Source organism: Panicum hallii, chromosome 3 (assembly GCF_002211085.1).
Source record: "Panicum hallii strain FIL2 chromosome 3, PHallii_v3.1, whole genome shotgun sequence".
NCBI lineage: Eukaryota > Viridiplantae > Streptophyta > Magnoliopsida > Poales > Poaceae > Panicum > Panicum hallii.
In genome coordinates this window covers 53625496-53646507 of record NC_038044.1, presented here as the reverse complement: position 1 = coordinate 53646507, position 21012 = coordinate 53625496, and the positions used below count along the sequence as shown (strand labels likewise).

Here is a 21012-nt window from a genome sequence, read left to right as displayed (position 1 = left end):
TGGAATAAGTTATAGATATGTTAAGGAAAATCACATACACAGGATCAATATAAGACAGCAATATCATCCCATGGTATCTTTGCATAAGGTGAAATCATGGAATATGACTTCTTAATCTGTGCATGCCAGTCAGTTAAAATGTGAAACAGCACTTGATCAGCTAATGAAAATATAACAGGAACTGCATCATATCATGAGTTATTACTACTACTTCAATATAGCATCCAATAGAAGTTGGTGCTACGTAAGGTAAGCTCACAGTTTACAGACCAAAATTGCCTTAATAATCAACCAAATATCATGCAAAAGGTATAACAAGTAAACATCTAAGATGCTATATGAAGAAGACATATAATGTACTCACGGGAGAACACCAGCAAGATTTCCAGCTAATCCAAGGTATAAACAAAATTACAGAATTGTTTAGCTGGCATTTACATGAGCTAAATAAATGTTCAGCTCGAGGTATGTACAACTGTAAGACCATTCTCCACACTCCATTTTTTCTAATAACATATTTTGTTTTCAACCTCAAGATAGTAGAATAAATATAACCGTGGTATAAAATATAAATGTTGGGCAAAGAGGGTGACTGAGAACTTTCAGCAACTACAATAGGAATAAGTACTATCTTTGATTCACCATTAACATCCAGTAGTTGTGCTGCATGCAAACAGGAGTCCATTAGACTTGTATGGAATAATATTCAACAGGCTCATAAAACTAGTAAGGAAATGAATCATATGGAAGATACTAAAATCCATTTTGCACATGCAGCATACATAAAGTGAAAGTGATGAATGGATAGATCACAGATTTGCAAATAAACTTCAGACTAAATTAGCCAGATTACACTGGTTACTCTGATTACTGAAGTATTACCTAGATTAACAAACATGTATCAAGGATCAACAGTACAAAATTAACTTTAGAAACTAGCTGACAAACAGGCATACTTAGTTACTTACGCTCAGTGCTTCCAAATAAGTAAACTGTCTTCCCATATAGTTCTCCCCCTTCTTCTAGTGTTTTCTGCTCACCAACAACAATCAGATATCACTGTGGATTAATTTCTACCATCATAACTCTAAATTTTCGAAGTTCCAGTTGAACTCCTTTATCTTATCAATGTTTTCCCACTGCAGATGACAAAGCCAAGTTATATAAATTTTTAAAAGCAAGGCAAAGTGCACAGTTTAAGCTGTATGCTATGTCCAAGTGCGCACCACTAACATACAAAATACAAAATAAAAGGTAGGGATGGGAACAAACCTCAGTCCCGATAGGAAAAGCGGATAACCATAGATCCTCCTGAACAAAGCGACAAATCATTAGTCAAAACGTGCAAAAATCAGAATAACAAGACAATCATACAGGACATTCATGCACAATTCCAATCACAACGTTGCTGCCAGAACTGGTTGAAACAGTTGCTTTTCAAATAATAGAAAGAACTGCTGCCATAGAGAAGTAAAAAAAACAGAATTATTGCAAGCTAATTGTAATAGTGCATAATCACAACAAGCTTTTCAACGTAGTCTCAAATATCTGGTGCTCGTGGTTAAAGAAGGTTCAAGATCTAATTGGAGACTAAGTCATCCTGATGCAGCAATTCATGGAGCAACTGAACAAGTAAACCAAAGCCAAAAGGGATCACCCACCCCTACATTCTTCTGAAAACAAAACACGTGTCTCCCTCGTTCTTTTGTAACCTAACACATTCCTAACTTTAGTCCTAGATGTAAACATCACCTTCTGATGGGGACCAACAACTGGATTTTGATGTAGGAGATAAATCCCACAAGATACCAAAACTAGAGAGAAATTCAAGTGGAAAAGATCATATGAGATCTAAACAAGGAAAAGCTACATCAGTTGCATCCATTTACAGTTAAAAAGGACCCAACAGTTAAGTCAACTCCAATTCAGAAAAAACAGAAAAGCCGGCGGAGGGGGGGCCGCGCGGGGCGGCGGGGGCCGCGGCGGTGGCGGGGGACCCGGGGCGGCGGTGGCGGGTGGCCGCGCGGGGCGGCGCCGCGGGGCCGGCGGAGGGGGGCCGCGGCGGTGGCGGGGGCCCCCGAGGCGGCGGGGCCCGTGGGGCCGGCGGAGGGGGGGCTGCGTGGGGCGGCGGCAGGGGGGCGGTGGCGGCGGGGCGCGGGGGCAGGAGGCTTGGGCGCGGGGGGGGGGGGAGTGTTGTGCGGGCCTGGAACAAGACATCCAAATTCTAATAATTTGGGTACCTATATTTTCGTCGGCCGGAGCTAGCCGACGAAATTAGTTATATTTTCGTCGGCCTCCAGAAGGCCGACAAAAATATGCTATTTCTTTCGTCGGCCCGGGCTTGGCCGATGAAAATATGGACTGTTTTTCGTTGGCCTGCGCTAGGCTGACAAAAATAAGTTCAAATTTTGTTGGTTTGTGTTGGCTGACGAAATAAGCTAGTTATTTTCGTCGGCTTGTGTTGGGCCGACAAAATTACATGTGGCCAACGAAATTTAGCTGCTTTGGTGCAGTGAACGGAGTAATCCGACAGTCTGTCTAGTAAATCCCGATGTGAGAACTTAAGATTTCGATCGAAACAAAGCATATACATAACTCGCACAAAGGCAAAACCAGAGATTACAACATTCCATAGCTTTTATCTTCACAAGTCGGACATCAATTATTACAAGTCGAGTTCACCAAACGAGTACTTTAAAGTTCAAACATAGAAACTTTATTCTGAGTTTAACAGCAGCAGAAAATAAAACACTATCCTCTATCGTCGATTTGGATACCATGATGAAGCCCATACGTGGCATCACTCGGCAGAGTCATTGTTGGCGGGGATGGATCCCACTCCACGGACCAACCAGTCGGAAAAGTATTCGGCCAAGCCAAACCAGCTATCATATCTTTAAAAGACACACCTGAAAATATTGCTTCAAGCAAGGCTGAGTATACTGATACTCAATAAGGCTTACCCAACTAGTGGTATGTAAATACCAACTACTAAGCATTCATGGCTCTAAGGTTCTAGGGTTTCTTTTCGCTGAAAAGCAACAAAGAGTAAGTCCTTAATTTCATATTTTAGCTTTCAATATTCTAGTTCATTTAACCACTCTAAGTGAGCATCTATCTCTAAGCAAACATGGTGGAAAAATAATTAATCATCCAACAAGTTCCATCATAGCCATAGTTTCTCTTGTTACTCTATGTGGTAAGGGTATTAAGCAGTCTCAATTATCGCGAGAAACGGACGATTTGAATCGAATTTCTTAACCTTGCAAGGTAAACCGAATAGACACGCTTGAAGTACCGAAGGGTCACCCCATGTAACTTTTCCCCTTTCTTTCCAGATTATGGATCAGGGTCACCCTCCCCCGAATATAGAGCCTCGCTCTACACTCGCATGTGTATACCCATCTGAACTTCGTTCAAGTAGGGTGAAAGTGAAGTCCACTTGCCGGGCCAATCGAGTACTTAGCTTATCGAGTACCATATTTTCGATACGTGGTTAGTACGTTCAAACGCTTAACCACTGCTACCACACACTGCGGCCTTAGCATTTTTCTTTACTCAGATGGAGCCTCAACCATGAGCACTTTACCACAACCCCGCCCGTCGACCTTATAGTTGCAGCATGCCGTAAAATATTCAACTCCTATAATTCTCGCGAGTGGCATGAAACCACTCGACTTTTACCGTACCTATTAGCAGAGCAACTACTCGAACTTCCTGTTCTAGTAGTCATTACAAAGGTACCTAGGATCATGCAGCTAGGGTTCCAATCAACTTCTATGAACTTAAATGCACAGGTAAAAGGAACAGTAGTTAAATCAATTGAAAACTGGGATTATGCACCGGGGCCTACCTTCTTGTGCAAAACTAGTCGAGAGTTCTTCCGAACGTTGGTTCGGGTCTTCAGCGACTTCTGTTAGATTAACCTGAGCTTCGCACTGCTCACTCTCGGATTCAAGCACCAGATTGTAGGATCCGTCGGTGAGAGTAGTCGAGTATATATGAATGCACATATATGAGTGGTTTCAAAAATGGTTAAGGATAAGCAACTATTTCACTAGAATGTAGTCAAAATTTAAGTTAAGTAGTAGAGTACTTCAATTTCTTGTCCTTGGCAGTCATTTATCGAGTATTTATCTGGATTAACTGACTTCATTAAGTGAGCGAGTGGTTTTGTCTTGTGTAACGGCTATTTTCAACAGCACGTTTTGGTTAACCAAAACTACTCGTAGAGGTAGTTTCTGGGTTGATATTTTTATGTAAACTACTCGTAGGTAGTTTCTGGGTTGAGATTTTTATGCAAACTAATCGTGCAAGTTTTAGCCATTTTTAATCAGCAGGTTAATTATGAAAAAAGAATATATTAAACGGCTACTGCTAGGATCAAGATCTATTTGTACAGAACAACTCATACAAGAACTCGTGCTCCATTTTACTGAACAGACTTACTCGCACGAGTAGTTTACCGTAAACTTTGCAGATTTTTCTTATGCAAGAAACAGAGGCTAACATTTTAGTTTAAACTGGATCTAGCCTATCACAAAAGTACTCAAAACAACAAGCTGTGCTTGGATTTAAAGCATGAAGTTTTTATGGAAGATTTTAATCTTAGCACTGAAGCTACTATCCAAAATTCATGAGCAGTTCTTTCCTAAAAATCTTGGAACAATTAAAAGATATTTAAACTTGATTTAAACCTACAGCTAAAATTATGTGGAAGCAGTTCCAAGGTCTTTTTATAAAGTTGTAGATCTTAACTTAATGAGTCCAGAACATCTTAGTTTGTATTTTTAGGATTTTTCTGCGAGTTGTTTTGCATCTTCAAAGTTAACAGATTAGTTTTTAAATTTATTGCTCCTGGTTTTACAGATGAGTCCCTGAGATTTATAGAAACCTTCTCGAAAAGATTGAAATCGAAACAATTGGGTCCTTTGCATAGGGGAACCGCGATTGCCGGCAGGGGGCAGAGGAGGAAAGAGGAGGGAGAAGATGATGGGACTTGAGTGTGAAAAACAAAAATAGCAGGGGTTTGGATGGAAAAGGAAACTAAAACTCATTCTTCCCAAGGTCAAATCAAAAACATTTGAATACCAAATTTTTTTATCTTTTCAAGATATATATTTTCTCTTTTATGACTATGCTCATTTGAGCAATGTATAAAATATTATTTTGAATTTCTAAAAATAAGTATTTGAATGGCATGTCATTTCATGTGAATTTTTGCACTATCAGCCTTTAAGTTCAACTAGACTTTTGTTGCTCTTGTTATGAAAGATGTGCTATTAAATTTTTAGAGTCATTTGTGATCAAATTTGAAAGTTACAAGGGTTTGTTTGCAAGAGTTCACATGTATATGCATAAATACACATACACATATTTATTTGCTTGAAAGGTAGATTTTGATAGGTTGTTTTATATCTTTCTTGCTCTTTTATGTCTGATTTCATGGTTTGGATCTTTGTTTAGTGTTTTAGACATCTAGGGTGTCACATTAAGTCCATGAGTTCAAATGAGTTATGGGATTTAGTAGATATTCCTGATGGAGTCAAACAAGTAGGCTGTAAATGGAACCAGTAGGTTATAAATGGGTCTACAAGACTAAACGTGATTCCAAAAGGAACGTCGAGCGATTCAAAGTGAGGCTTGTAGCAAAAGGTTTTACACAAAAGGAAGGGGTTGATTATAATAAAATTTTCTCCCCTGTGTCTAAGAAAGATTCTTTTAGAATCGTCATGGCGCATCAGATGGATGTCAGAACTGCATTCCTTAATGGTGACTTGGATGAGACCATCTTCATGGCACAACCAGAAGGTTTTTTGTTGTAAAGGGCAAGGAACAAGTGGGATGCAGACTAAAAAAGTCCATCTACAGACTTAAGCAAGCGTCAAGACAATGTAACCTTAAATTCGATCAGGTGATTAAGAAATTCAGGTTTAAGGAGAATGATGTGGATGTATTTACACTAAAATAAAGGCTGGTAAATTTATAATTCTAGTGCTTTATGTGGATGATATCCTATTACCAAGCAACGATAAGAGAATGATGCATGAGACAAAGGGTTTTTTCTTGTCCAACTTTGATATGAAAGATCTTGGTGAGGTATCTTATGTTCTCGGCATTGAGATACACTAGGACAGGACCAAAGGAGTGCTTGGATTGTCTCAAAGAGCATATATTGAGAAAATGATTAAGAGATTTAATATGGATAAGAGTAAGGCCACACTTGTTCCATTAGCAAAGGGCAATAAGTTCAGTGAAGCCCAATATCCTAAGAACCAATTAGAATTAGATGAAATGAAGGATATACCTTATACTTCAACTGTCGGAAGCTTGATGTATGCAGAGGTCTGTACACGTCCGGAATATTTAGAAAATATCAGAAAAATCCCGGAAAGGTCCACTGGGTAGGTATCAAGAAGGCATTACATTACTGCCAAGGTACCAAAGACTTCATGCTCACATTTAGAAGTTCAGATAAACTCGAATTGTAGACTTTGCTGGTTGTGTGGATAGTAGAAAATCTACATCAGGATATATCTACACGTTAGCTGGAGGAGCAATATCATAGAAAAGCTCCAAACAAAGTTTAGTTGGAGAGTTGACGATGCAAATAGAGTTTGTGGCATGCTATGAAGCAACTAGACAGGCTGTGTGGCTTAAGAATTTTATTCTGGACCTTAAGATAATTGGTAGCATTACGGAACCAATAACGTTATACTGCGATAATCAGTCCACAGTGTTCTTTTCGAGTAACAACAAGTCAAGTGGTGCTTCCAAACACATTGACCTCAAATATCGTGTTGTGAAAGAAGGATGCCATGATCAAACCATTAAGATTGAGCATATAAGAACTAATGCTATGTTAGCGGATCCGCTCACTAAGGGTTTAACACCGAATGTGTTTAAGCAGCACGTTACAGATATGGGTTTGGTGGATAGTCTTTAGGTCCTGATTTAGGGCCGTTACTAACTCCCGACTAAGGAATAAGCATTCTAACGAGGTGTTTCGGTCAGACAGTGGGTAATGGGGTCCCAGTAGTGTATCAAGCTACTGACAACGCATTGGTCCGGTACTTACTAAGGGTGAACATTAGTGTGATGCGAACCTTAGCCATTAACCTTTTGATCAAGTGGGAGAATGTTGGAAATATATTTTTGTTAAAGATTGTGATCTTCACTGTTAAGGCATTTAGCCACCCAAAATGAGATTAAGGGAAAACCTAATAGGCTGTAATCAGCAGGCCCATTAATCTATTCCAAACAAAGTCTAGCACCCAGCCCCATAGTCCCTATACTTAAGGTCATGGCTATCATTTAACACACGTTTTCTAAAACCCTAGCCATCCCAAGTATGATCGGTAAGGGCACTGGAGGGGTTTGGAAGACCAAAGGCCATCGCTATCGTGCTCGTACATCTGCACCAACAAGAACGCCTACTTCCTCTATGGTTCGGGTGTCATCAGCTCAGGGAGCTCCTATAGCTGCTACTGCTAACGCTGGTATAAGATCTACCCACCAAATTCCGCATTATGTGATTGATATCATGTTTAGGCTAAGGATCCTATTTAGTCGCTAATTACGCTCATTAGCAGATTCAACATAAAGTATTGCAAAAGGCACAACTACAGGTCTGGTGACCTACAATTAAAGTAAACAGAACGTACTGATTGGTGGGGTTGAATCAAATACGTGATGTCGTGATCTCTTTTGGTTCAACAAAAGAACAAACGAGCACTATAAGTGTGCTACAAGCTGATGTAGATTAATATTTATGGCTTCTACTCCCTTCTTCTTGTCCAAGGGAGGCATTTGTACTTGAAACGAAGTGACATACCTGAACATGGCCGCCGCCGTAATACCTACTTGCCTGCGGCTATAATTAATAGATAGGCATGGGCGATGTCAGGAGGTCTCTTGTTGCAAATAACGTTAGATTCTACAGCTAGCTATGATCTTCAAGAAAGCAATGCAGTTGTTTGATATGCCAATCAAGTAATCAACTGAATGTCAAGAATAGCTTTCGTTTGAGTACTCCATCATCTTTCTCCCAGTTATTGTTCATGAAACAGCTGGATGTACGGTGCTCGGAACTTGGACGACCTGCTAGAGTTCCTGTAGGTGTGGCGTTTATCCACCCACTCTTTTAGATGATGCAATCACCGTTTTGGCCATTTTCTCTCTACATAGTTGCTATGTTATTTACATGCTACTGAGTAAAATAATTTACATGGTTAGAGTCATTTGAATTTACATTAACTGGTGGCAATAAGTGTACCTATTTGGAACTATGACACCGGAAGATTTGAAAGAAACGTTGTCTAAAGATTTAAATTGATCACTCGACGTAGAAGAATAAAATGGCCACTTGTCTTATATATGGATAACACATGTTTTGGAGTCCATATTATCTTTTTTTTTCATGATCTTCGCTTAGTGCGTGATAGTTAAATTATGGCAACCTGTGTATGCGTAGGCATTGAAGATGTGACCAAGTCCCTCATCGTGACGTGCACACAGCACGTCCCTATGCAGCCACACGTATTACAGGATAGGCTTTATTTTATAGTTGGATGATCCTTATTATCCGATTTTTTAGTTGAAAGTTGAAAATCGGACTTTTGTAATAATTCAAGGGTGTCAACTAGATTTTTCCCTCTAAAGAAATGCTAGCTAGATCTACATCCATTTTAACTTTAGTAGAACCATTATTGGTTTACTATACCTGAAACTGGTAGTTTTTGATATTTGACATGGCCCTGGTGCCATCTATCTCCTGGCACGTTTTAAACAAACTCTCAAGGCACCGAACTGAGCAGTCTATTATTGAACATTTTGTCATAAATACATTTACAGTTCGCTGAACTGGAAGTACTATAAAATTGAATGGAATGAAATTAAAAGGGTACATCTCTATGCAATACAATGCTCCCTTTTGGGTCCATAAAAGAGCAGATGATTTTGTCACAAGCCCCTCGATATTGTGCTATATACAAGCTTAGAGTAATGGAATTTTAATTAACTCATCGTCATGGATTGTGTCAAAGAGATGTATTTTTATTTCTCTTCTAGGATCAAAGTGAGATGTCTCTTCACGGATAGCACCCTATTCCATCGCTTCAATGATAGGCTTCAGAGGCGTCAAGAACTCTCTTGTCATACACCTCGTTCTAAAGGGATGATGTTGAGCAAGGCCATGCAAGGGTAACGCGGGAGGATGAACCAAAGGTGTGCACACATCTATTCTTTCATTTTGAGAAGTTCATCCCCGTTATCTTAATTCTTTCGGAATACACGGGTCCTGTCCTGGTGCTGCAAAAGTATGGCGAGGCGCTTGAAGACGAGACGAGTTCACGAGTGATTTACAGGGCCACTCAGTCAAATGCAGTCATCAAATTCGGTATGTTTTTGGCGTTTTAGATGTTTATTGTATTATTTATACGTTTTCTAATATTTACATGGATAAAATTAAGGTGCAAGTACATTAGTCTTTACTAAGTGGTGTTAATCTGTGCACCGAGATCTTGGAGATGTTATTGGCAAAGACTATGGGGCTGTTTGGAGTGCCGCCTAACCCGCCACGGCGCGCCACACTTTTTCCGCCACAGGTGTGGCGGCCGTTTTGAGCGCCACAAGTTAGGCACACTGTGGCGGGTTAGGCGCCACTCCAAACAGCCTCTATACAATTTGTTGGACGACATTTGCCATCGCGCAAATCTACAATATGATGAATCATTGAGACATTTGTCCGCATATATATAATGAAACAGTGAAATCTCATTGAGGTACAAAAGCAATTTACTTGATTAAAAATATGACTTGGTATAAAGATTGGGTTGTTGAATTATGTAGGCCTTAGTTCAGGCAACGAAGGCTGAACAACGCAAGTGTAGCCCGCCCCCGACGGGGCATGCATGACTACGAGGGTTCATTTCAGGCAACGGAGGCTGAACAAGAAAAATTTGCCACGTGTAGTCCGACCACGACGGGCGTGCATGTGTCACGTGGTTACGTCTCTCCTGCAGAAGATAAATTGACCTCAATCACTACTGTAATTATCGGTTGTGACTACCACTTGATCGTTGACCAACATCATAGAGTTGTAATGAATTTCAATGTCTAAGACAAACCTTTTGGATGTATTAGTTTGATTGTTATCCGTGTGTCAAAAGAGTCCTTTGCAAACCTAGTTTTAAATAGGAAAACATCATTGAAAGCTAAAATATTTATGGTTCAAGGTTCAACTTATATTAAAGCTTTACAGTAATTATACCTGAGTCAACAAAACCAGCACAAAGGCTATGCATCTCCTTGAGATCACTTATTTATACTGGTTACTCGAGTAAGACTTGTCGATCGAGTACCTTCATACCCAGGGTACTCAAGGTATATTATTGACCCTTGTTGCAGTTAAGCCAGGTTAGTAAAGCAGGTTATCGTCAAAAGATCGACCTGAAGGCACTAGAGTTTGCTGGAAGACGGGATGCATCCTGGGCACGATCTCTCTCTCTGCCTCTCCCTTAGTTTCGTTGTTTAATAAGCTTTATAACAATATTAACCCTGATTTAGCGTGTGGTTTGTCTGAAAAACTTTTTCTTAGACCTGGTGGTTTCTATGCACTTAAATTTGTACTCTTATGCTTGTAATAACTCGCTCGGCCGCCCCTGCATCCCGCCGCTTGCCCGACTGACCCCACGTCACGCGATCCAGCCGAGCGGCGACGGTGGCGTTCCGGCCAAACGGCCGGCAAACAACGAGTAACAAGGAGAACATGAGCTCCAGTGGTCTACCAACGACTCATTTTTTAGGTCAGATGATGAGGAAGATGGCCGGTAGATGGTTGATGACGATGAGGTCGAGGGGCCGCGGTAATGGTGGCCTGGTGCCCGAGATCTTCAATTCCCAGTCCTGGAGGTCCCGGCATGGATGGAGAAGTGAGTGAAAATAGAGGTGGCAAGGTGGTAGAGCCAGGGCGGGCACCGATTTTATTTTGGTGGACATTTTGGCCACGGATTTGGCCATCATGTACAAGCTGTTTGATGTCAAAAGAGGGGTTAAATCGTAAATGCTGATAGAACCCGCTTGGATTTGTTCCTGATCTTTTGATGAGAGTGAGAGGATAACTTGATTTGAAGGAGGATCGGCATTGTGCTGCCCGACTACAACACCACAAGGGGTTGCGTCTTAGCGATAGTTACACCGCCTCCAATTTGTGCTATTCTTGCTATGCCAAGAACAACCTTGAACCTGCAACCAAATTGTAACGCTCCAGTCCCAAATATAGCTTAGTTCTACTCGCACGTTGAGTAAAACACGCACTCGCACCAATCCCGCTTACGCTTTTCGTCCTTGCTTCACGTAAAAGGGTTCACCCGGGGGTTGAAATGCACTTGGTACTTGGGTTCATATTTTGGTGAGCCTCAACCTCAACTAGCAAGGTGGGACAACTTCCCACACATACCATGTCACTTACACTTGGGCCACTAGTGGGCTCAAATTCGTCTTTGTTGGGCCGGGATGTCACATACACCCCCCCTAAAGGATCCGACATCTTCGTCGGCAACATATCCGCACACATTGGGGCAATCGGCCAAGAACTTCCCCTCTTAGTACACCTCATCCATGCTTCTAGTACTGGCACACATGCAATGCCGTGTGACCACACACGGATCCACACGCGCCATGTGCCATTTGTCCACGACCCTAGCACACACACGCCCATGTAACCGCGAGGGTCAGCTTTGATACCAAATTGTAACGTCTTAGTTCCAAATATAACTTGGTTCTACTCACATGTTGAGTAAAACACGCACTCGCACCAACCCCGCTTACGCTTTCATCATCGCTTCGCGTAAAAGGGTTAATTTAGGGGTTGAAGTGCACTTGGCATTTGGGTTTATATGTTGGTGAGCCTCACCCTCAACTAGCAAGGTGAGACAACTCCCCACGCATGCCATGCCACTCGCACTTGGGCCACAAGTGGGCTCAAATGCATCCTTGTTGGGCTAGGATGTCACATAAATCGAAGAACAAGTAAGAACAAGTGGATAAGCAAACAGCACACAGACCTTGCCCAAGGGATAAATCTGATATACACGAAGTTGGGGTTTTGAATCAAGCAAATGGGTGGTCTAATCGATACATGCGCTCACCAAGAAGTAGCAGAAGCTAAAGTTACAATAAAACAAAACCCAAGTGTTTCCTGGTGGCTGCTACTAGTTTATATTTATATAGGTGGGAAGGCAACCAAGAGGCTGTTGAGGTTGAAACGCTAACTTAAAATGTGCCCCTGGTGGGCTGGACGAGGTACAAATTACTCAGCCCCTATCTGGTAGTCCGAATGTCATTCTGGCGATTCCGCTTAGCTCTAGAGGAATTTCATCATGAAATTGGATTCATCTCAAAGTAGACTTCGAGTCCTTTTCAAAAAGTACTCATGGGCCTGAAACAACATCCAAAATGTTGCCTGGAGGTCCGAACTGGCATGGTCCCAACGGACCGGTCCAAACTGGCAAGGCTCGAGCTCGCTGTTCGAACTGGCTGTCCATTGTCGTGGTTGCTCTTTCTCCAATTAGATTCATGTCCCAAGTTCCTAATCATAAGAAAATCATCACAAGGATTTAGTAGCATCCTATTCAGAGAATAATCTATTTGGTCAGCAACGAAGGATTTTACCTGATAATTGAGTTGTCATGCACGAGCTCGAGTCAATGGTCCTTGCTGAGCACTAGGCATGGTTGTATTAATAGTAGGGATATCCTCACATCCTTTCCTTCTTGCATTTGAGTCGTCCTCAACTCAAGCTCACCCTTCTCTTTGAAATAAGGCTTCAAATCTGCAATATTAAATATGGGACTAACGCCAAAATCTGCAAGCAACTCAAGTTTGTATGTATTATCATTGATGCGTTCTAACACTTTGAAAGGGCCATTAGCTCTAGGAAGCAACTTGGATTTTCTCAAATCATGAAATCTTTTCTTTCTTAAGTGCAGCCAAACTAAGTCACCAGGTTCAAAAATAACATGCTTCTTTCCTTTGCTACCAGCAAGTTTGTACTTTGCATTCATGTGCTCTATGCTCTCTTTAGTAGTTTCATGCAATTTTAAGATCAGATCAGCATATTTTTGGGTATTAAAATTCACTTGCTCCGAGGATGGAAGAGGCAACAGATCAATAGGAGCACGAGGCAAAAGCCCATAAACAATCTCAAAAGGGCATTTCTTGGTAGTAGAATGTTGTGAACGATTGCAAGCAAACTCAACATGAGGCAAGCACTCTTTCCATATTTTAATGTTCTTTTTTAAAACAGCCCTAAGCATGGTAGGTAAAGTTCTATTCACAACTTTAGTTTGCCCATCAGTTTGTGGATGATATGTAGTTGAAAATAAAAGCTTAGTACCCAACTTAGCCCACAAAGTTCTCAAAAATGGCTAAAATTTTTTGCATCACGATCTGAAACAATGGTATTTGGTATACCATGCAAGCAAACAATCTCACGAAAGAATAAATCAGCAACATGTGTAGTATCATCACTCTTATGGCATGGTATGAAATGAGCCATCTTAGAAAATCTATCCACTACAACAAAGATACTATCTCTCCCCTTCTTTGTTCTATGCAGTCTTAAAACAAAATCCATAGAAGTATCTTCCTAAGGTGCACTTGGAACAGGAAGAAGCATGTACAAACCGTGTGGATTAAGGAGTGATTCAGCTTTTTGGCATGTTGTGCAGCGAGCAACGAACCTTTCCATGTCTCTCCTCATCTTCGGCCAAAAGAAATGACCAGCAAGGATGTCCTCAGTCTTCTTCACTCCAAAATATCCCATCAGCCCTCCTCCATGTGCTTCCTGCAGCAATAACAAATGTACACAGCTAGCTGGAATGCATAGATTGTTAACCCATCAGTTAGGACAAATTTGTTCCAAGTTTTTCCTTCCTTGCAATTCAGCAACTCATCCTTGAAATCATCATCATGAGCATATTATGCTTTAATCATTTCCAAGCCAAATATTTTGCAATCAAGTTAGAATAGCATGGTGTAGCGCCTAGATAAAGCATCAACAATGACATTTTCTTTACCCTTCTTGTGTTTTATGACATAAGGAAAAAACTCAATGAATTCGACCCATTTGCATGCCTACGGTTCAGTTTTGCTTGACTTCGAATGCGTTTCAAGGACTCATGATCATAATGCATAACAAATTCTTTGGACCATAAATAATGCTGCCATGTTTCCAAAATTCGAACTAGAGTAAGTAATTTTTTATCATAGGTTGAATAGTTCAAACTAGCCCCACTCAATTTTTCGCTGAAATACGCTACAGGTTTGCTCTCTTGTAGTAGCACACCACCCAAACCAATTCCACTAGCATCACATTCAAGCTCAAAGGTTTTGCTGAAATCTGGAAGTTGGAGTAATGGGGAATGTGTTGACTTATCTTTCAGCATGTCAAAAGCATTCTGATGTGATGCAGCCCAAGTGAATGTCACACTCTTCTTGGTGAGTTCATGCAGCGGGACTGCTATGGTGCTGAAGTCCTTCATAAAGTGACGGGAAAATCCAGCAAGTCCTATAAAGCTTCGCACTTGGCTAACGGTTGTGGGAACTGGCCAGCTGTGAATGGCTTTAACCTTGGCTTGATCAACTTCAATTCCCTGCAGTGTCACAACATAGCCAAGAAAAGAGACACGATCTTTGCAAAAGGTACACTTCTCAAGATTACCAAACAAGCGTGCATCACATAGAGCATCAAAAATAGCACGCAAATGATCAAGATGGTCTTCTAGTGATTTGCTATAGATCAAAATATCGTCAAAATATACTACCATAAATCTGCCAATAAAAGCGCATAAAACTTCATTCATCAATCTCATGAAAGTGTTGAGTGCATTAGTGAGCCCAAAAGTCATGACTAACCATTCATACAAGCCAAACTTTGTTTTAAACGCTGTTTTCCATTCATTTCCTAGCTTAATGCGAATCTGGTGGTAACCACTACGCAAATCAATTTTAGAGAACACAATTCCACTCAATTCATCAAGCATATCATCTAACCTAGGAATAGAATGATGATATCTTATTGTGATGTTGTTTATCACTCTACAATTCACGCACATGCGCCATGACCCATCTTTCATAGGAACTAGAAGCATAGGAACAGCACATGGGCTAAGAGACTCACGCACATAACCTTCGTCAAGTAATTCTTGCACTTGACGCTGAATCTCTTTTGTTTCCTCCGGGTTGGTCCTGTATGGTGCACAGTTTGGCAAGGAGGCCTCACGAATGAGGTCAATCTGGTGCTCAATCCCTCGGATTGGTGGTAGCCCCAGTGGCACTTTCATTGGAAAGACATCATCGTACTCTTGCAAAAGATTAGTAACAGCGGAAGGCAAAGAAATAGGTGCATCTTGAATTGAAAACAATGTTTCTTTGCAAACCAAAGCATAGCAAATAGAAGTTGTAGCATCAATTTCATCCAAATCAGATTTAGTAGCAATGAAACAAGCCCCTTTTAGCTTAATCTCAGATTCGTTTTTATGAATAGGTTGGCTATCTTTCTTCCTATGTTTCTCAAATTCATTTGCCACAATCTGATTTTCACTCCTACTCCTGGTTCTTAAGTTTTCTAGCTCTAGCAAGTTCATCTTTAAGGATAGATTCAGGAGACATTGGATGCAACACAAGTTTCTTGCCATTATGCACAAAGGAGTATTGATTTGTTTTGCCAAACTGTAGGGAATCTTTATTAAACTGCATGGCCTAACTAATAACATAGCACAAGCTTACATAGGTACAAAATCACAGTCAATAGCATCATTATAAGTTTTTTTAGCTGTGTTACCTTCACCTTACCGCTGCTATTGAGCCACTGAATTTAGCAAGGCTACAGATGTGGCCTTGTGCTCAATGTAAGTTTCTCCACCATTTCAGCACTTGCCAAGTTGTTGCAACTCCCTCCATCGATGATGACGTGGCAGGAGCGTTCGTTGATCACACACTTGGTTTGAAACAAAGTGTGGTGCTGATTTTGTTCAGCCCTCTCCATTTGTGCACTTAGCACTCGCTGAACCATGAGGATCTCATAGCACTCGGCCTCTTCGGCCCTAATGTGTTCCTCATTATGGTTTCGCACTTTATCTCCCCCTGCATTGTTAGCTGCAAGCAACACATATGTTTCATCATCAAAATCACTAGCGGAGGAATATCCACTATCTGCACGCACAATCATTACACCTGCACTTGGGCAGTCCTTGCGCACGTGGCCGTAGCCTTTGCAGCGAAGGCACTGAATATCTTGTGTTCATCCCGTTGATGCAACTGAGGACGAACTCTTAGTTGGTGCGGCTGCTATCCCTCTTGTTGGTTTTGCTGGGACTTGGCGCAGAATTTGATGTAGAGAGACATGGTTTGCTAACTGAGGAGGACGGTCCAGCTGCTCGGTTCGATGGGCTGCTAGTGGCATGTGCCCATGAGCTAGCACGCCCTACAGAAATGTTAGTTCTCATGCTGGCTCATCGTCCCTGCACTTCTCTTTCAGCTTTACAAGCAAGATGAAATAAACGTGTGACAGAATTATATTCCTTGTACGCAAGAATCTCCTGAATTTTCCGGTTCAGCCCACACATAAATCTAGCAATAGAACCATCCTCACTTTCCTCTAAACCACATCTAAGCATGCCCATTTGCAACTCTTGATAATAGTCTTCAACAGATTTACTTCCTTGTTTTAGTTGCTGCAATTTATGTAACAAATCACAGGCATAATAAGAAGGAACAAATCTGGCCGCATGATCTTTTTCAAAGCATCCCAAGTTGGTGTGTTATTTGGGTTCTTACGATGGTATTCAGACCACCAAATAGAGGCAAAATCAGTAAACTCACTAATGGCAGCCCTAACACGTTTGTCCTTTGGAAAATCATGATAAATAAATTTTTGATCAACAGCTAGTTCCCAAGTAAGATATGCATCAGGGTTGTATTTTCCATCAAAAGAAGGCATGGTGAATTTCATCTTGCCTAGAGAGTCATCAGCATGTACCTCTCGCTGCAGTGGGCGTGTACCTGTACCATGACGGTTGCGACGTGGATGGCTACGTTGATGACCATTTACCTCACTGTCAAGCTCAGTGTCCACAGAATATTCTTCCTCATCTTGACCCACAACGCTGCCCGCAGTGTTGTTATTTTCCTGTGGATCAGCCTTGTCCATCTTATCTAATCTGTCCAAAACAGCAGCTGCAGAGAAGTGTTCACATCCCCAATAGACCTCTCTAGTGCGGCCAGCCTAGTGTTGGTGTCGACTTGGGCTATCTCCATCTGACCAATGCGCTTATCGGTGACTCGAACATCGTCATCTAGGTGTTCAGTATGCAGCCTCACTTTGCGCTCAAAGTGCTGCAACAAGGTCTTCGATCGTGGTGATTCGGGAGCGGTCCTTTCGTCTTCTTCTGCCATGGTTAGTATGCAGCAAGAAATTCATAAGAAAATATATGGGATCAACGTGGAACTAGATGATAGCAAACTGTATCCTCTCAATCTTGTGCAATCATATTCTTACCATGCAAAGCAGGAGGTGTTGGCAGCCAACAAGAACAGCACAGAACCACAACCCTGTGATGTAGTATATAATTTATGGATCTATAGGTGGCTACAAGAAAAATGAATCAAGGTACAGCTAGAACCATATTATTCAATGCAAGTTGAATAAGCATTCATTGATGGTCCAATGCTGGTCCTATAGCTAAATCATGCTAGACACGTGAGTCTGAACACAAGCGTTGTCGCACACCAAGCAAACGAGTGCAAGGGAAACAACAGCTTTACCCCCTTCTCTATTTTTTTCTCTTTTTTTTCTTTCTTTCTTTCCTTTTTTCAGGGGATTAAACTCTTTTGTTCAGTATCACAACAAACAACAACCAAAATAAAGGGATTACTGTGCACAGCCCCTTTGAAATCAAATCGACATCTCTAGTTTTAGACAGCAGATCACAAATGTCTAGCGCTATAGTGAAGCGCTCAAAAGGAATTTGTGGACAAGGTCAGATCCGTTGGAAAGAACACAAGATAAGCTTTTCAGTTTGTATTTGAACTCTTGAATCAGACATCAAACACAAAATATATGACTATTTTCTTCTGGTGCTTAATTGGGGAAGAATGCATTCGTGGTGGTAAAATGGCAGCGGAAATATGAATGGTTCTGGTAGATTTCGTGGTGACTAAAACGTGACTAGAACTCAAAACTCTATAGAAATAACCACTAGCCAGCAACTAGTCCAAACAATGCAACTGAAAACTCAACAAGCAAAGAACTATGTACAACAGCAAAGTCTCAAACTAGTTGGGATTTTTAGATCTACCCGTTTTTGTGGATTTTTTACTATAGGTAAAAGGATGGGTAGAATCTCTCACAAGAAACCTTGCTCTGATGACCACATGATAGAACCCGCTTGGGTTTATTCCTGATCTTTCGATGAGAAGGGGGGATAACTCGATTTGAAAGAGGATCCACGTTGTGCTGCCCGACTACAACACCACAAGGGGTTGCATCTTAGCGACAGTTAGATCGCCTCCGATTTGTGCTATTCTTGCTTGCCAAGAACAACCTTGAACCTGCAAGTAAATCGAAGAACAAACAAGAACAAGTGGACAAGCAAATAGCACACAGACCTTCCCCAAGAGATAAATCTGATACACACGAAATTGGAGTTCTGAATCAAGCAAACGGGTGGTCTAATCGACACACACGCTCATCAGGAAGTAGGAGAAGCTAAACTTACAACAAAACAAAACCCAAGTATTTTCTGGTGGCTGCTACTAGTTTATATAGGTGGGAAGGCAGCTAGGAGGGTGCTGAGGTCGGAACCCTAACTTAAAATGGGCCTCTAGTGGGCTCGACGAGGTACAAATTACTCAGCCCATGTCTGGTAGTCCGAACGTCATTCTGGCGATTCCGGTTAGCTCCAGAGGAATTTCATCATGAGGTTGGATTCATCTAAAAGTAGACTTCGAGTCCTTTCCAACAAGTACTCATGGGCCTGAGACAACCTCCGGAGTAAAGAGTTACGGCCTCCTGAAGTTGCCCTTGCCTGGAGGTCCGAATTGGCATGGTCCGAACTGACCAGTCCGAACCGGCAAGGCTCGAGCTCGCTGTTCAAACTGGCTGTTTATTGTTGTGGTTGCTCTTCCTCCAATCTGATTCATATCCCAAGTTTCTAATCATAAGAAAATCATCACATTTAGTAGCACCCTATTCAGAGAATAATTTATTTCGTCAGCAAGGAACGACTTTACCCGATAATTGAGTTGTTGCGCACGAGCTCAAGTCAATGGTCCTTGCTGAGCACTAGGTATGGTTGTATTAATGGTAGGGATATTCTCATCAAATGCCATATCTATCATTTTGCTGCGGAATTAACACTGTTAACTGTGACGTAATAGAGGCAAACAGGAGCTTCATTTTTAAAAGCGAGGGAAAAAGCGCACAAGATAAAAAGGAGGAGTAAAATCACCATTGACATTCAAAATAGGGGTAAGAACGTTAAAGCCCCTAAAATCCTTTAATATTTAGGGTCGGGCGCGCAAGTGGCGGCACGACGTCGCAGAAGGCTGACACACTTACTTTTTCTGGCCCATGATCGATATATGGCCTATTTAGGCTGACAGCTGACGCGGACATGCAAGCCATGATGCAACGGGAAAACTTCATAACTTTTGGATCAAATGTCCAAATAAAATTCTATTGTGTTCGTTACAACATGATCTTCAAAACTAAGGTCACATATGACTATATTTTGATGATCTTTTTTAAATATCTTTTATGAATATGAACTTTTTTCTCAAAAGGAGAATAATTATTTCGCCTTCACAATAAAATGTTCCAGTGTAAAAAAATTATACAAATATATTCAAGGGTGATCTTATTCTAAAGATCTTAACATTAAAAAATATAATTGTGTGATCGAATTTTTATTTTTGTGTGGGAAAATATTGCTTTTTCATTGCAGATGGACTTCTCCATCTTTCTTGGACGCCGTGCAAAGCCCATCCTATTTTTCGTTCTTTCTGCTACAGCGCTGCAGCTAGTCACGCATGTGACTGCTAATAGCCCCCATAAAAACAATCACGTTACAAGAAAAACATATTTTTTAGAGCTACGGAATAGGGGCATCAGAGTTCATATCTGTCTTTTTCTATGGAATTAACACCGTTAACTGCGTCTAACAGAGTAGGAGTAAATTGAAGCTTCATTTTTCAAAGTGAGGGCAAAAACGCACAAGACAAAAAGAGGGGCAAAATTAACATTGACATTCAAAACAGGGGTAAGAACGCTAAAGCCTGTAAAAATAATCATGCTACAAGAAAATATATTTTATAATTCCATATAATGCTAGATCACATAGTTTTTTGTATTTCTCTGATAACTAATAGTTTTGTGAAAAATTACAATTAAAATCGTGGTATAGCCGTCGTTGTGTTGTGCGAATCTCGAGATGGAACTAAAATATAGGCCAGTTCAAAATCACAAAGAGCCCACCTGGAAACCAAGCCAACACATCAACTGGCCCGTGAAGCTTCTCTCTCGCTCGTCTCTTTCCCCTCGCTATAGTAGTTCGAGGAGCGTTTTCTCGATCCCGGCCTGATCCTGCCGATTCCCTCCCTCTAGTGCCCTCATCGGCGTTGGAGGGAGTGGAATCGGCAAGTGGGTGTGGCCGGTTATCCATATCTACTATCTATAGTTTGTAGTTATTAGCTTAATAGGTTAGGCTTAGGGTTTTCCCATGGCGATTTGATCGTCTGGGGACTTCTGGTCCTTGCCGGCGGTGGGTATCCGGCACAAGGTGAGGAGGGTCTCCCTCCGAAGCAGCGTTGGCTTCAATAAAGCTGTAGAAAAGATCTACCAACCTGTGTGGTGTCTCTGACCAACGTCATCAATGTCAGGACGATGGATTCAGATTGGGTGTGACCTTCTTCGACATCTCCGGCGATTTCATAGTCTTCGTCAGTGGTGGC

General features: G+C 41.3%; 1 protein-coding gene across 1 annotated transcript; it reads right to left on the bottom strand.

The window, feature by feature from the left end:
• Positions 1–360: 360 nt before the first annotated feature.
• On the bottom strand, positions 361–1332 carry LOC112885482 (protein HEAT INTOLERANT 4-like). Its single transcript, XM_025951094.1, has 5 exons — positions 1273–1332; positions 1086–1139; positions 969–1032; positions 601–663; positions 361–389 (listed from the first exon to the last, which is right to left on the bottom strand). Exons 1-5 carry the CDS (start codon positions 1330–1332, stop codon positions 361–363), a joined length of 270 nt encoding a protein of 89 aa, XP_025806879.1.
• Between the last annotated feature and the right edge of the window lie 19680 nt (positions 1333–21012).

Excerpts from the sequence above, each read along its gene's own strand:
- LOC112885482 (XM_025951094.1), bottom strand. The coding sequence starts at position 1,332 with ATGATTTGTCGCTTTGTTCAGGAGGATCTATGGTTATCCGCTTTTCCT. Across the intron at positions 1,033-1,085 it reads GGAACTTCGAAAATTTAGAG|AAAACACTAGAAGAAGGGGG; the intron begins TTATGATGGTAG and ends GTTGGTGAGCAG. Across the intron at positions 664-968 it reads CTTATTTGGAAGCACTGAGC|CACAACTACTGGATGTTAAT; the intron begins GTAAGTAACTAA and ends GTTTGCATGCAG.